The sequence below is a fragment of the Pholcus phalangioides genome, unplaced genomic scaffold, assembly GCF_987345545.1.
Source record: "Pholcus phalangioides strain wild (caught in Gottingen) unplaced genomic scaffold, Ppha-v1.0 ptg000003l_1, whole genome shotgun sequence".
NCBI classification, from domain to species: domain Eukaryota; kingdom Metazoa; phylum Arthropoda; class Arachnida; order Araneae; family Pholcidae; genus Pholcus; species Pholcus phalangioides.
The window spans coordinates 31928855-31942360 of NW_028301596.1; the positions used below are offsets into that span (position 1 = coordinate 31928855).

At 36.3% G+C, this 13506-nt stretch overlaps 1 protein-coding gene across 1 annotated transcript; it reads right to left on the reverse strand.

The window, feature by feature from the left end:
* Positions 1 to 367: 367 nt before the first annotated feature.
* Positions 368 to 13143, reverse strand: LOC149088411 (tubulin-specific chaperone A-like). Its single transcript, XM_089247495.1, has 4 exons — positions 12968 to 13143; positions 10514 to 10619; positions 6927 to 7013; positions 368 to 516 (listed from the first exon to the last, which is right to left on the reverse strand). The coding sequence occupies exons 1-4, from the start codon at positions 13018 to 13020 to the stop codon at positions 427 to 429; spliced, it is 336 nt and encodes a 111-aa protein (XP_089103621.1). The 5' UTR covers positions 13021 to 13143; the 3' UTR covers positions 368 to 426.
* Between the last annotated feature and the right edge of the window lie 363 nt (positions 13144 to 13506).

A 13506-nucleotide genomic window follows, 5' to 3' on the forward strand; every position in this document is an offset into this window, starting at 1 on the left:
TCGACAAAAATGTGAACTAATTTCTGTTGGTTGACCTGTTGCCATCAGGTCATTTTCACTTACTATGCAGTCGGCACGCGTTATCGTACAACGAATAATACCCGCTTAAACGAATGAAAAATCTGTTTCTCCTATAGAGACAATATTAAAGTTTCCCGCTTAATATGATATAAAAAAATGAATATTTTATAATTTCGACTCCCCCCAATCGAATACTAAGCTTCACGCGTCAACTGTTAATACACATCAACCACTATGCACATAATTGAATGAAACATTTGAAATCAATGAGAGAAAAATGTCACCAATTCATTGCGTGGTGCTATGGTTTTATGTTATACTGAACGTAATAATGAAACAAATAAGGTCAAGGCCACAATAATATTTTATTCAAAATTTATATAAGCACTAGGAGAGACAAATCCATTAAGTAGTCGCCATTGCTTCAGAAACTTCTTTAATTACTGCAGAAGCTGTTTGATACTCTTCAGTTTCTTCTAAATCAACTTCACTTTCCTTAGAAAAATAGACAATTATGCATCATAAATATATGAACGCAAAAAAAAAGACGTTGATGAATTGCAAAGATATATACATACACACGTCAAGTGCATACCAGTAATCAAAATGCACATTTCTTATAAGAGTCAAAGCTAAACTTTTCTAAATAGGTAAAAATTGGAATTTCAGTAAAATATCATAATTTTCATTTCTTTGTCCTCCCATAAGTAAAAGTTTACCTAACCGTACATGCAGCTCGTACACATTACTCTAAGAAATTTCTAACGAATTGGTACATGACGGAATATGCGTGTAGGCTACGTGTTGTGAACCTAACGCTTGTTATGTGTAGTGCTGCCCTCTGCCATCACTTTTTCTAACTATTAGGGAAGTGTAATGATTGAAGATTTAACCTTTGTAGGCCTGTTGCTCTGTCGCGAGACGTGTTTTTAACGGGGAGGTGGGCTCGCAATTTTCGTCCTGCACTCAATTTAAATTGAGCGTACGACGTGTAAAAATGGCTTTTCATATTAGCCTATCAGTCAATTTTCCCGTTTTAACGAATACCGTTGTTGCGAAAATCTCGTCGTAACGAAAACTTCTGTAATCCCAAGATGTAGGAACAATGCATTACGAATTCCGATATTACGAAATGAAAAATCCGTTATAACGAATGCGACAACAAACTTATAAAAATTATTAAAATACAGGGTGACTGATTAAAGTTGCAATTTTAAAACACTATAAAATAAGAACCACTTGCCAAACTTGAATACCCCTGAAGCAATGGAATTTTGTTTGGCGAAAAAAAAAAAAAATACCGATAGGTGACGCCAGGGCTGTAACTAGGATTTTCGCCGCCCGGGGCAAATATGATTTGCAGCCTCCCCACAACTTCAAAATTCGACAATTTCATGATGGTTTTCTTTGTTTCCACATAAAATTTCCGCCCCTAAATTTTGCCGCCCGGGCGGTTGTCTTCCCCCCCCCCCCGTTTCGGTCCTGGGTGACGCTGCATTAGTGGAACACCGGTAAATTCGCTCACAGAATGGGAACAATAGTCAGAAAGGGCAAAAAATTACAAATTAACATCGCAAAATTTCATAATCGAGACCTAACAGCATCTGAAGCTGTTAGCTAGTTTAAAAACACTGAATTTATCAGCTCAAGAGAACCTTCCAGACCATTTGTTTAAACAAGCGTAGGACTTGGTTGTTCCCCCGGTTTCCACAGCACTCACAAAAAAAGAAAAGAAAAAAATACGTTTTTATTTGCCTCATAAATATAAATCAAGTAAAACTTAAGCAAAAAAATTTAATGACTTGAGTTGCTTTGTTTTATTTTTAAAATTTATAACTTCTTTCTTTTCATTATTTATAGTATTTCATTATTTATAAATAAGTAATTCTTTTTCCTTAGAATCGGATTCCGCTACAACGAAATCTTTATAGGGAATGTTAAAATTCGTAAAATTGGAAATCGATTTTTTACGAAATTTCATTATAACGAAGTGATTTCTTCAGTCTTTTGAGGATCGTTATAACGGATCGACTGTAGTTACAAACTACAGTGAAATCTCGATAACACCAATGTGCAGCGGCCGGAGAAAAGTTATCGTTAGTCCAACTTATCGAAAATTCCTTCTTGAGTGGGAAAAAGAAAAAATTATTAAAATAACGATGCTATTTACGAATAATGCATTAGTAAAACATTTCAAACTACTGTAGATGAAAAAGAATTCACAAAGATAAATTATTCTAATGGAATCTTGTTTAATTAGGTATTGAATGAGAATGTTTAAAAATAAAATAGACGTGCAAACTGCATTATAGAAACGGACGCATACATGATCCCCGTGCAAATGAAGCAAATTATATAAACCAAGATTATTACCTGTCAAAAAATGAGGTGATATTTTTGACTGCTTTTCTTTCTTCTTTCATAAGAAAGTCAGACTTTTTGGCAGCAGAAAGTAAATCCGCGTCAACAAATCGTCTACACTATCCATGAAATGTTGTATCGTGCCAATGGCCAAAGCCACTTCTTTCTTCGAATGGGGAGGAAGAAAATAAGAATCATCTTCGTCCCCTGAATCATTTTTTTCTTGCAGCGAACTGACAATATCCCCATCAGCATTGGCGTACGCACGGGGGGGGGGGTGTTCAAGCCTCCCCTTGAGCCAAGATTATAGTGTTATTTTGCAGTAAAAAAAGTAAACCCCCTCAGAAGGAAAAAAAATCTGAAACACCCCGAGAAAATTCTGCGTACGCCTATGACCATCAGACATACCACAAATCAGTACCATGTCATCAATGTTAAAAGGAGCGTATCTACATTTCCCTCCACGTCCAGAATATTGTAATCAAATCATCAATGGTGGAATCGTCTAATTCCCACAAATAGTCCATACTTGATACATTATGATCACCATAGAATCCACACACTTTAAAATAGTTAACAATCGTTTGTGGTGTAACATCGTTATTCCAGGTGCTAGAAAGTTGCCATATTTATTGTCATTGGCCAATTTTTATCTAGAAAACTGGAAAAGGGGGTGGAGGACGGACGAGAAAAAACTCCTTGCATTACGAAAACCACACCCGTGTTTTCTCACTAGGAGGCTAAATATTATTATTTTTTAATCCCTCTCATGCAAAGCTGCATCTTTCAAGCGGCTTTGATCTGATCACATCGGGGATGCAGGGTTTCTGATAACAACAACCGAATAACTACCCGAAGTACTGTTTGCAAGTACGGTGGCGATAAATCTCGTTTTTCAAACAGGACGAATGGTAAATGGGTATTGGTAAAACAGGACAACTATGTTTCCCACATAATTGGTTACAAAATGCTCAAAATCGTACGGGACCTCTCCCCCTTCCCCCCCCCCCAAACTAAAATTCTGCATTTTTGTTATTGCAGCCATTCTGAGGCGTTAAAATGGAACTGTCTAATATCATGAATTGCGATATTTTTTTAATGCAAATATGTTCACAATACACTTCCTAGATCCCTTGAAAAAGTCTCTCGGAAAAAAAAAATGAATCTGGTCAACTGAAAGGCATTGATTAAGAACTGAAGGAAAGCGCTTTTCTTCCATCTAGCATTTGCCTTCACTATGGGAAGGCCATTACAAAAGCAGCTCCACACGCACATAGATCACAGCGTGAACTGCAACATGTGCATGCAAAATGTACATTTGTTGAAGTGATTTTGTAATTTTTAACTAGGGATGTGGGAATCAATTAAGATATCTAACTGGTTAATAAAAAAAATTTTAATCGATTGATTGAATTTTATATAATCAAATATTTTCAAATGCTAATCATTCATAGCAAACATAGTACTGTATATATTGGTGACTATATAATATTAATAGATGCTAAATCGATGTATTCTATTCATTTCATGCATGTATCCACTGAATAGATGATGTAAACAAATGTACAAATAGATTAAGGAATGAAAGCTGCCCCCTTGAAGCTATTTAGTATGCTGAACATACTAGTCATATCCTGCAATTTTTCAACTAGGATCTGGTCTTTTATTTTTAATCAGTTATTTTAGGTTAGTCACCGATTTCGAAACTAATTTCGATTTTCATACTATTGCCTTTTCCCATTGAAATTGTTTTCAAATGGTAGTGGTGGGATAGGAGAGCTAAAGTTTCCAGAATAAGAAAAGTTCTGTTTATGGTGGAGACAATAAATATTGGTCTTGTCTTCTGAAACTCCCATCAAACTCAATATAAAACACAAAAATTAGGATAATCCCCAGTTTCCGTTGGATTGACTTGTATTTCTCCATGTTGAAAAATTTGATCCAAATATTTTTAAATATGGTCACTTATCTGATATGTTATATGTAGGAACATACAGCGAAATCTCGATAATTTGAATGTGCAGCGGCATACAAAAACTTCAAGTTATCATTAATTTAACATCAGAATTTCTGATTTCAGAGTGGGAAAAAAATTTATTAAAATAACTGCCCTATTTATGACGAATATTATATCGGTAAAACATGTCAAACTACTGGAAATGAAAAAAATTCCGGAAAGATAAGTTATTCTAATACGATCATATTTAATTATTGAATGAGAATATTAAGAAATAAACTAGACATACATAGTGTATTATGGAAACTGACATACATGATAAACGCATAAATGAAACAAACTGTAAATGAAGTATATATAAGATCTACCAAAAAATGCAGTGATTTTTGACTGTCTCTCTTTTTTTGTCCAACTTTCATGAGAAATTAATTTTTTTCAAGTACACAAATGGCTAAATTAATCTGCTAATTTCTATTGCTAAATGATGAATTCTGTTGCTAAATACTAAATTCTGTCATTAAATGTTAAATTTTATTGCTAAATGCTAAATTCAATTGCTGAATGACATTTTTTAATTTCTTTCATTCCCAAAAACTTTGACTTAGAGAAAGAAAACTTCAAGTTAAGTTAAGGGAAAATTTTAATAAAAATTTTAATTGAATTGATTGAGTTAATTAAATCAGCTAAATTAACTGTGATTAACAATTAATTGATTAATCAACTCCATCAATTGGACCAGCCTAATTTTTGAAATATGATTTTGCTAATTAAAATATTCAAATAAGTGGATTTATATTTCACATATACACCATACTTTTGCTGCAACTCAGGATCCACATATTTAAAAATATAGCCTACCTTTGAACAATGTGTTTAGATAGGTGATCAAGAAAAGTTATTTACCAACTTCACTAACAAGAGTTACTAACTTTTTATGCTATTTTGTTACTTTGAAACATGTTTTTAAAGGTTAGTTTCACAAAAATTTCCCTGGACGGAAACCTGGTTTGTCCTGCTGAAAAAGATGATGGCATCTTTAGAATAATTACTACAGGAGACTAACTAAATTTGCAAAACCAAATAATTAAGGTGGTGAATTATTTGGACAGATCACATCACTGGCCATACTTCAACCAATGTACTCACCTCCACCACAAGCGGTCAAACGTCTTGTCATTCGTTGAAGATTTCACTGCGCCAAATGGCTTTCAGATGCTGATCAGATGGATATCCAATGTACTATTGGAATTTCCTGTTTTAATGTTGGAGTTCTACCTTTTTATACCTTTTCCCCCACAATTTTCATTGTTTTCTATCAACGGTTACTAATATGTGACTCTGTTGTCGTGTGATAATTGTTGGCTTCTCCCCCCCCCCCCCCCACTGCAACGATATACTTTTTTGTGATTTGGCACTTCCTCCTCTATAGTTGAAACACTGAGAAGAGTTAGAAAGTAACAAAGGCATGAAAACCTGTTTTCACATTGTTGAAGAATGCATTGTTTGAAAACTGTGATGACCAGATACATTCATTGTGATCTGAGGCATATTTACAGGGAAGGAGGGGGAGGGCTTAGCAGGGAAGCAAATTTGAGGAATGAGACGACAAGAAAATTAGTAGAATGTGAGGATGGCAGCAAAATTTGTGTAGCCCACAGGCAGCAAAACCAAAAATCAGCTTTGTCCTAGAACGACTAGGTCAGTGACATATGCGTTGTAATTTGGAATGTGGAGGCTATTTGAACCCCTTCTACCCCCAACAAACTTTGTGAGGAAGGCTGAGCACCCAATAATTTATGAATACCCAATACAATGCATCCCTCCTTCTTCTACATATGCCCTTGAGTCCCGTATACAGAGGAAGATTGGCAACTTGCAGTCCTCCCCCAATGTTTTCTTCAAGTTGGTACCTCTAGTCAATAAGTAGCCAAAAGAGTGACCTAGAAAGTAAGGGGTCAGGTCAAAAATCAGGTCAGCGTCAGCAACTATAAAATGGTCTCTAGCATGTTCAAACATGTAAATGACTTAGAAAAGTTAGCTAGAGAATGACTTGTAAGGGACCCCAGGTCAGTGAGTGACCTAGAGAGCAAGAGGCCAGATAAATGAGTGACCCAGAGAGCAAGGGAAAAGGTAAATGAGTGACTTGGCAAGTGAGGGACTAGATAAATGAGTGATCTAAAGAATGTGTGAGCATGTGAGTGCAAGTAACCTAGAGAACAAATCACCAGATCAGAGAGCAACCAAGAGTGACCTGGAGAGTGAGGTATCAGATCAATGAGTGGCCTAGACAGCAAATGACAAAAAGAGTGACCAAAAAGTGTGCAAGCATGCGAGTGACCAAAAGAGTGGCTTAGAGACAGAAGCTTATTTACAGAGTGGAGGGTAAAAATTTTGAGGAATGGGTGGTCAAGAAAATTAGATCTGAATACAAGAAGGGCAACAAAACTGTAAGGCCAGGATATGCATGGTACTTGGCAGCACAAAAGCCGATACTTTTGAGCAAATATACAGATATTCAAACTTATTGGTTGCATGCTTCTGTGCTCAGTAGCATGCATATCTTTGGCCTTAATCCACCTGTACTTACCAATATTTCTTTCAATTCATTATACACTGACTGCAAACGCTTACTGCAATCGGTAATCATCATGGAGCTTTCTCTGATGACTTCCTCCTATAATATGATGAAACATGTATGAAAATGTTAATTAAAATATCAAAATTATTATTTCGTACCTTGATGAAAAATATCAATAAATAATACCCTAATAAATGAAAAGTGATTCATTTCCATCTATAAATTCTAAAATATAAAAAATACTGCAAATTTTCACCAAGAGCAAAACAATATTTCAATACTGCTACTAAACTACATATGCATCCATTCAAAATTGATCTGGGAATTTTTAACAAATCTTTGCAGGAATGTGCTGGGACTGGGTAGCCCTTAGCTATAGGTAATTTTTGGAACCAGGGTTGGCCAAAGGCATATTTACAGGGGGCTTAGCGAGCTATAGCCCAAGGCAGTAAGTTCGGAGGGGAAGAAAATTTTAGGAATGAGTAGCTAAGAAAATTCATACATAATGGGAGAATTGCGGAAAAATTTTATAACCACAAAACTGCACGAGAGCACGAGACTAAGTCAGTGAGTGACATAGGTAGTTTGCAAGCATGTGAGTAAAGAAAAGAGTGTGCAAGCATGTGAGTAAAGAAAAGAGTGTGCAAGCATGTGAGTAAAGAAAAGAGTGTGCAAGCATGTGAGTAAAGAAAAGAGTGTGCAAGCATGTGAGTGAGTAAAAGAATGACCTACAGCATGTGCAAGCATGTGAATGACCGAAAGAGTATCACAAAGTGTGTGCAAGCATGTGAATGACTAAAAAAATGATGCAAAGCATGTGGAAGCACGTGAATGACTAAAGGGTGCCACAAAAAGTGTGAATGATAGAAAGAGTGATGTAAAGTATGTGAAGAAGCATGTGAATGATAAAAAGAATGATCCAAAGCATGTGAATGATAAAAAGAATGATCCAAAGCGTGTGAATGACCAAAATAGTGACGCAAAGCATGTGAATGACTGAAAGAGCAAAGCATGTGGAAGCATGTGAATGACTGAAAGAGCAAAGTAAAGCATGTGGAAGCATGTGACTGGCCAAAAGAGTAACAAAAAAGCATATGAATGACAGAAAGAGTGAGGGAAATCGTGTACAAGCCTTATGAATGGCTGAAAGACTGACCAAGGGCATGTGAACGACCAAAACAGTGTACAAGCATGTGGTGATCAAAACTGTGCAATCATGTGAATGGCCAAAAGAGTGACCTAAAACATGTGTGAGCATAAGAGTGGCCTAAATTGTGTGTGAGAATGTGAGTGAGCAAAGAGCATGCAAGTGACCAAAAGAAAGACTTAGAGAGGCATATTTACAGGCGGCAGGGGAGGGGGGGGGGTTAAGCTAGTTATAGCACAGGGTGGCAAATTCATTCGAGGAATGAGTGGTCAAGAAAATTAAATTAAAATGAGAGAAGGATGGCAAAACACACCTCTGGGGGCTAGTAAGGTTTTGCCATTGTGGGGAAAAAATGGTAAAAAAACATCAAAAAAACCGCCCTGGCAAAAATCATTTTGGCCACTGTCAAAAATGAAAAGAATTCAAAAATTCAAAATTTGAACTTTTACTGTCATGAAGTAAGTTCTGAGAATCTTGCTTCACAAAGGTGAAATATTTAGAACTATTTTTTTTAAGACAAAATGATTAGAGATAAATATGAATAAAAACCATTTTTGTCAAGCAAGTTGCTTGCAGACAAGTTCTTAATAAAACACGTCTTTTCTTAATAAAACCATATCACAGAAGTGAGTGTAGGAAATTCCTTCTCATTCCACTAGTTTTGATAAGGGTCAGTCAATATATAGGGAAGATAGTGCCTCAAAGTTGTATTCCAAAGTATTAGATAGGTACTAAAATATGTAAATCGATTACCATCATTGACTAAGTTCACAGTATTTTAATTTTAAACCTTTATGTTAAAATTTTTGTCAATTTTATTATTATTTTTTTTTTTTTTTTGCTTAGCTTCTCAAATTAAAAGCAAACATTACAATAGCTTGTATTTTAATTACACGCTATTTCCAAGGATTATAGAAATAGATTTTACCCATAAAATCACAAATGCCCTAAATTAGTACAATATTGGCCAGTTCTGAAACATCTTAATAAGAAACTAAGTGAAATGGTAACACAAGAGTGAGATGTAACAATAGATGTGAGTAATATGCTATTCAAAGGGCAATGGGGATGGAAACAATTTATTCCCCTTCAAAAGAGCTAGATTTGGAGTAAAATAGTTTATGATGTGTGAATCATTTTCTGGTTATGTCTGGTCAATAATAATAAACACAGGTAAAAACACAATTCTGAAACCTAAGTATCCTCAACTCTGCATTTCATCTCAAGTTGTCTTGGCAATGATGGAGCTCTTGCTTCATAAAGGATATTTTGTCTTACAATTAGACAATTATTATTCTTTGCCAGATTCAGCAGAAAAATTACTTTCATGCCGAACAGACGCATACTGCACACTAAACCTAAAGAGAAAAGAAGTCCCAAGGGGAATGCAAGAAAAACATAAGAAAAACTGAGAAATTACAGCTTTTCAGAGAGGAAAAGTTACTGTGATGAAGTGGATGGATAAAAAAATTGTTTCATTACTTTCCACAATTCCTAATACTGAAATGGAACAAATTCAAGTCCGCTCTAAAACCAAAGAGAAACCAAAAATCATTATAGACTATAATAATACAATGGAAAGAGTAGACTGCATGGATCAAAATTTGAAAAATTTTAAAATTATCAAGAAGGAGGGGGGAATATTACAGAAGAACTCATATGTTGTCCACTGTAAGAAAGGAGGGGAAAACACACAACTAGAGCTTGATCTCACTGTCAGCATTATTGAAAAATATCATTCAGGAACAGGGGTGGTTTAAGAAATTTATTTCTAAGGTGTTTCTGCTGCTCCAGAGACCGGACAAGTGAGAGGCAGAATTTTCCCTTTGTTTTCATTTGACTGTTCTGGAAAACATACTAGGTGAGGGAACCCAAATGTACACTTAACCCCCCCCCCCCCTTGTGATAGAGTACAGGGACAGCTCTTGAGCCATGCGATTGATTGTGGCCACACACAGCACTGCGTTTTTCTAACAAAAAAGGTTTTTTCGTTAGGAATTGTTGGGTTAAGTTGTGAGAGTGGGGCTGATAAGGATCCAGCCCGGGACTATTCTTATCATATTTTCACATTATAAATTAACTACAGAAAGGCTCCCATGAAAAATCTGGCTTAGGGGCAAGTGTCTGAGAGAAATTTTGTAAAATCTGTAAAACATTCCTGATTATATAAAGAGTGTAACTTCAAAAAGAAAACATTTTGGAGTTTTATGGCTTCAAAATAATAAAAAATAGGTAAAAGCATTAAAAGTGAAAACAAAAAAGAAATTCTCACATTTTCTTATTCTATTAAGTATAGTGTTTAATTATATGCAGTAAAAAAATATGACTTTTTTGTGAGGTTTTCTGGTAAAAAAAATTGACCAGCTAAGGGGTAAGTAAGTGACTAAGGGGTAGTAATAGCAGTAGCTAATGTCTTTATGGTTATTTACAGAATTTTATTAGCTTGTACCTGCTTTGAAATCACATATGAATCTCCTCCTTCGGCCTGCATCTTGGCAAGTTTTTCTTGGCCTTGCTGCACTTCTTTTATGTAGCTTAGCTTTTCTTTTCCCAATCTATACAAAAAAAACAGACAAATAATGTTCTCTCAAAATAAAATCGCTACATAAACAAATATAATGTTGCGAGCGACAAACAAGAAGCTCAGAAAAAAAACTGACAAAAATAAGCTCGCATGCTGAGATGTGCATGTGTACTTAACCGTCTAAGCATGTTTATTGTGTTGAGCATGAGTTTCAGCACTGCCATCTATTTTTGAATGAAGTGTAATGATTGAATATTTGTACTGTGGTTTTCTGTGATGAGACTTTTTTTTTATGGGAAGAATGGCTTACATTCAAGCCTGGAAATTGAGAACCACAGAAAACCAACTTCAGCTGACTACCAACTGTGCTGCCAATGAGGTTGCTTATCTCTAAGTCCTTCTTCTCTAAGTCATTCATGTGTTTGCACACTGTTTTGGTCGCTCACACATGTTTGCAAACTCTATGGCTCTCCTACCTGGTCCATCATCCATAGATCACTCACTGACCTGACCTAATCACTTGCTCTCTAGGTCACTCTCTTTTGTTAACTTGCATGCCTGCACTCTTCAGGTCACTCATTTGGTCATTCACTGACCTAGTCCCTCGCCTGACCTGGGCACAAGTGGATTTAGGGTTTCTATCACCTACAGGCTAAACAATTTTCTCAGCCCTCTTAATCCCATCTTGGTCTAATTCTCTTGATCAATCAGTGTTTGCCAATATGCATCTTGATGCACGATTTGCTGCTGTGGTGGTCGAGTGGTTATAGTGATGGACTGGCATCTTGAGGGCCAGGATTTGAACCCCTCTCGTCGCCACAGTGGTGGTCAGCTGAAGTCTTCTTGGCTTTCCGTGGTTCTCAACTTTGAGGTGCAAATACAACCCATCCAGGGTTTAAGCTACGGTTGTATTTTTTGCAAAATGTGAAAGAAAATCTTAAAATGCGAAAGAAGTAGTAGCCACTTTTGCAAAAATGCGTCAAACCATCCAACCTTAAATCATTAGCATTGTAGCATTTTGCTAAACCTTTCCCCCCCCCCCCATTTTTGCTTTTTTACTAAAGGAATTTTTTTATCTAGCTTATACCCTAGACCCATCCTCCTAGGAGGTAAATTAGAGAAAGTTGTCTTGCACAACAGCTCTGGGAGTAAGCGGACACCAATCAATCAATCCCTGTTAAAAAGTCTTGCCACAGAGATCAACAATACAATTATTCAATCATTACACTTTGCTCATAGTTAGAAAAATAGATGGCAGTACTGTAACAAGCATTACACAGAAACAAACTTCGCATCAGATTTGTGTACATTCCAACATGTACCAATTTATTAGAAGTTCTACAGACGAATATGGATGAGGTGCATGTATGATTCAGTAGTAATAGTAGTAGTAGATGCATGATTGAACTCAATTTCACTCCAAATTTGATTGAGGAGTGAAAATACTCCTTATAAAATAAATAAAAAATAGTAATTTAAAATAGTTACTAAAAATAGTATTTTTTTTAATAGTTATTTCTTTGTTTTTCATAGAAAAATAGCCTTCTTCTAACAAAACTATCCCCCTAAAATTTTGGAAAGGAGCGAATTGCTCTTAAAAATTATTTTTCGGGACATTATGACCAATCATTCCGCAAATTTACCAGCCACTTCAAACTTACTGCCCTGGACAATCACCCACTAATTCCCCTCCCCCGTAGATATGCCTCGCCTGTAAGCAACAAGAGGGCTGAAATCATTATCACGGGGGAATGCTGACAGAACTACAGCTCATACCAAGCATTTATCCTGGGCAATGTGATGGGAGGAGGCAGCTTGTTGTGCAGATTCGTTGGGCTGCCCTGTATTTTACTGGGCAAACCAATTTTTCCCATATTATTTGTCTTTCGGAGGGGGGGGGAGAGTGGGATTGCTGACTGAGCTGTGGCCCAGAGCAAGCACAGATCCATGGCAATGTGTATACTTATTATGCAGGTTCATTGGGCGGTCTTGTAGTATTTTACTGAACAGACTAATTTTCCCCATATTATTTGTCTCTTGCCCGCCCCCCAGAGATGGATGTTGCTATTCCCTTTCTTTTTTACAATAAATTTACTTTTGAAAGAATCTGCGAAAAATTCTGACCTGGGGGGGGGGGGTCCGCGCTAAAGATCTCTCAACTCATGATGTGTGGGGCTGACAGAGCTCCATCCCGGGGGCCCGGAACGATTGTCATCATTTTTTGTTTTTCGCACAAAAAATTCGGAATATTGGGGTTCCGGCAAAGATTCTAACTTGGTGGCCCTGGTGCTGGGTGTGGGTGGGGGGGGCATGGGGGGGGGACCCCGATCAATATTATGCATAATCATTAATTCATATTAGTATATAGTGGTTTGTCACCTTTTCACAACACCGGATTTGATTCTGATTTGTTTGAGTCGGGGATCTGCCATAATTTCCAAGTTTCGGATCAACGTTTCACCAAGTTATGGAGGATTTCGTTAACAGGTGAGGTTGGGTGTTAGCCAGTGAAGGTAAACATTATTGTTTATCATTCACGTTACTTTGTCTGGACTGGACTGAGAAAAACGTCAGTCACTTGTCACAAACGGATTCGCTTTTTAACCGCCATATCTGAACATAAGTTATAAAATTAGTCCTTACAGAAAAACAATCATTTTTGCATCATACGTTGTATAAAATGATTAAAAATCTTAATTAACACTTTTTCTGATAGAAAAAAAACAATAACTTATTGTTTCTCTCTCCTCTTTGTTTTTGAAGCTTGCTGAAAAAAAGTCTCAAAGTGTCGAATCAACGTATCTGTGACTTACATCAGAAATATTTTTGGAAGTAAGATCTTGCATTTGATTGGTTATAATTTCGAAACTGCGCTTACATGCGTCTGTTCACAATCGACTTAAAAATTTTAAATATCA

Excerpts from the sequence above, each read along its gene's own strand:
- LOC149088411 (XM_089247495.1), bottom strand. The coding sequence starts at position 13,020 with ATGGCAGATCCCCGACTCAAACAAATCAGAATCAAATCCGGTGTTGTG. Across the intron at positions 10,620-12,967 it reads AAATCCGGTGTTGTGAAAAG|ATTGGGAAAAGAAAAGCTAA; the intron begins GTGACAAACCAC and ends TTTTTTGTATAG. Across the intron at positions 517-6,926 it reads ATGAATTGAAAGAAATATTG|GAAAGTGAAGTTGATTTAGA; the intron begins GTAAGTACAGGT and ends TATTTTTCTAAG.